Source organism: Stegastes partitus, unplaced genomic scaffold, assembly GCF_000690725.1.
Source record: "Stegastes partitus isolate 25-593 unplaced genomic scaffold, Stegastes_partitus-1.0.2 Scaffold1853, whole genome shotgun sequence".
Taxonomy (NCBI): domain Eukaryota; kingdom Metazoa; phylum Chordata; class Actinopteri; family Pomacentridae; genus Stegastes; species Stegastes partitus.
The window spans coordinates 1-1,902 of NW_007579584.1; the positions used below are offsets into that span (position 1 = coordinate 1).

Here is a 1,902-nt window from a genome sequence, read left to right on the forward strand (position 1 = left end):
CTGAAACTGGTTTAAATCAGCAGAATTACAGCTAATGAGCTAAAAACAGCCCAAAGCTTTATTTTATTGATTTTTGATGCTGAACCATGAGCAATAAGCAGAGTCTAGTTTTATAAACTTGGGTGAGTCACATTAAATGAAGCTGATATGTGATCACAGTGTTAATTAGCACAGCACTGTCTGTTCATTGATTCCTACTGTATCTTTCATTCCTCCATCCACTTCATCAGAGGGAACTTTCATTTCTGTTTTGCTCTCTGTCTACATCTCTGGATAAAATGGTGTCTCCAGGACAATTTTCTTTTTGTCCGATCTTGGTTGGCCTTCGTCTAGCGAGTCATGGATCTTCTGCCATGAGTTCATCTCTGAGCTCCACAGAGCAGCTCTGGCTCTGATGAACTTTGACACTTCAGTCTCGCTGCCTTTAGCCAGACTGATGCTGTCTTTGCAGATGAAGAAGATGTCCATGCCAAGGAAGAGAGCGTTGACTGCGATGAAACCGGCCCTGGCGGACTTGCTGAGTGCAAGAGGCCCTTTGACTGCTGCCTGACCAATATCTGGGATATCTGCAGCCACTTTGGGAACATTACGCAAGGCTGCCCCCTCCTGAGCCACCACTTTGCCAGCACTTGATGCAGCTTCTTCAATTTTTAACACCTTCAAAGCAGAAGCACTATCAACAAGGACATCAATGCCTCTACCAACTCTAGCACCACCTGCAATGAGGGCCACACCTACTCCCACAGCCACTTTTCCAGCCTTTGCTTCCATGTTGTTGACTGGTTGATTGGCCACCTTCTCCAGACAATCTTGGAGACTCTGCACATCCTTCATGAAGCCCTCAAAGGTTTCACCAGCTTTCTTTTGTTGTGCAGCATTTACTCCGATCTCTGTGACGGTGGTGACAACGCTGTTGACTGCACTGCCCATTCCCAGCCCAACCCCAGTCATTGTCAGAGCTAAAGAAACTCCAGCAGTAAAAGGAGCCAGTGCCAAACCAACAATGGACAGCACACTTCCAACCGCCCCCACTGAGCTGCCTGCCACACTGGAGATCTTTGCGCCCTTATTCATCCTGTCAAGCTGAACAGCAATCGCCTCCATCTGTTTTAGAAACTCCAGCATCTTGGGTTGTCGCTCTTTGAACTGACTGATGAAGTCTGAACAGGAAACTTCCTGGAACAAGAACACCATCCGGAAGGGCTGGTTCATCCTGAGAGAAGAAGAAATTAACAAGGAATTCATTTAGGATCTGTCACAATGTGGCCTTTGTGAAAGTCACTCAGATTCTTCTGCTGCCCATTTTCCCTGTTTCCAACACGTCTCCTTCAAGAACTGCCTGATAACTTACTGCCTAATATATCAGGAGAAAATCAAAATTATTAACTTCACCTAAGTCAGTAGTTTAATGTTGTGGCTGAGTTAAGCAGAGAAGTACTTTGAGCTAAATGCTAACTCCAGCATGCTAACATGCTCATGTGTGGCAGCCATGTTGTTCACCATCAGGTTTAGTGTGCTAATATTTGCTAATCAGCATTAAACACAAAGTATAACTGAAGCTGGTGGTAGTGTCATTAGTTTTGCAGCTACCTGACAGTAGTGGTAGAGGAAAAGTTAAGGTTTTACAATTCATCCTTCAGGAAACATTATGATCTGCACCAAATTTGACAAAAACCCTCCCAATAGTTGTTGAGATATTTCAATCAAAAGTATAAGTAAAACTTTAAGGAGGAGTCAGCAGAATTCATCATCTTCTGACTGTGGGTATCTGAATCATGTCATGTTTTGTGAGAATACTTCCAATACCTGCAGAGACCTGGGTCAAACTTACCTGATTTCTTCAAGCTGATGGATGTGATCAAGCATCCTTCGTAGTACATCTTCTGACAAATCCACACTGAG

General features: G+C 44.1%; 1 protein-coding gene across 1 annotated transcript in view; it reads right to left on the bottom strand.

Moving 5' to 3' along the window:
* Window positions 1–10: 10 nt before the first annotated feature.
* LOC103372896 (apolipoprotein L2-like) overlaps window positions 11–1,902 on the bottom strand; it is an 18,181-nt gene continuing 16,289 nt past the window's right edge. Inside the window, exons 3-4 of the mRNA XM_008302671.1 lie at window positions 1,832–1,902; window positions 11–1,213 (exon numbers count right to left, since the gene is read on the bottom strand). Coding sequence (XP_008300893.1) covers window positions 262–1,213; window positions 1,832–1,902 — 1,023 coding nt within the window. The 3' untranslated portion in view covers window positions 11–261. The remainder of the gene's footprint in view (window positions 1,214–1,831) is intronic.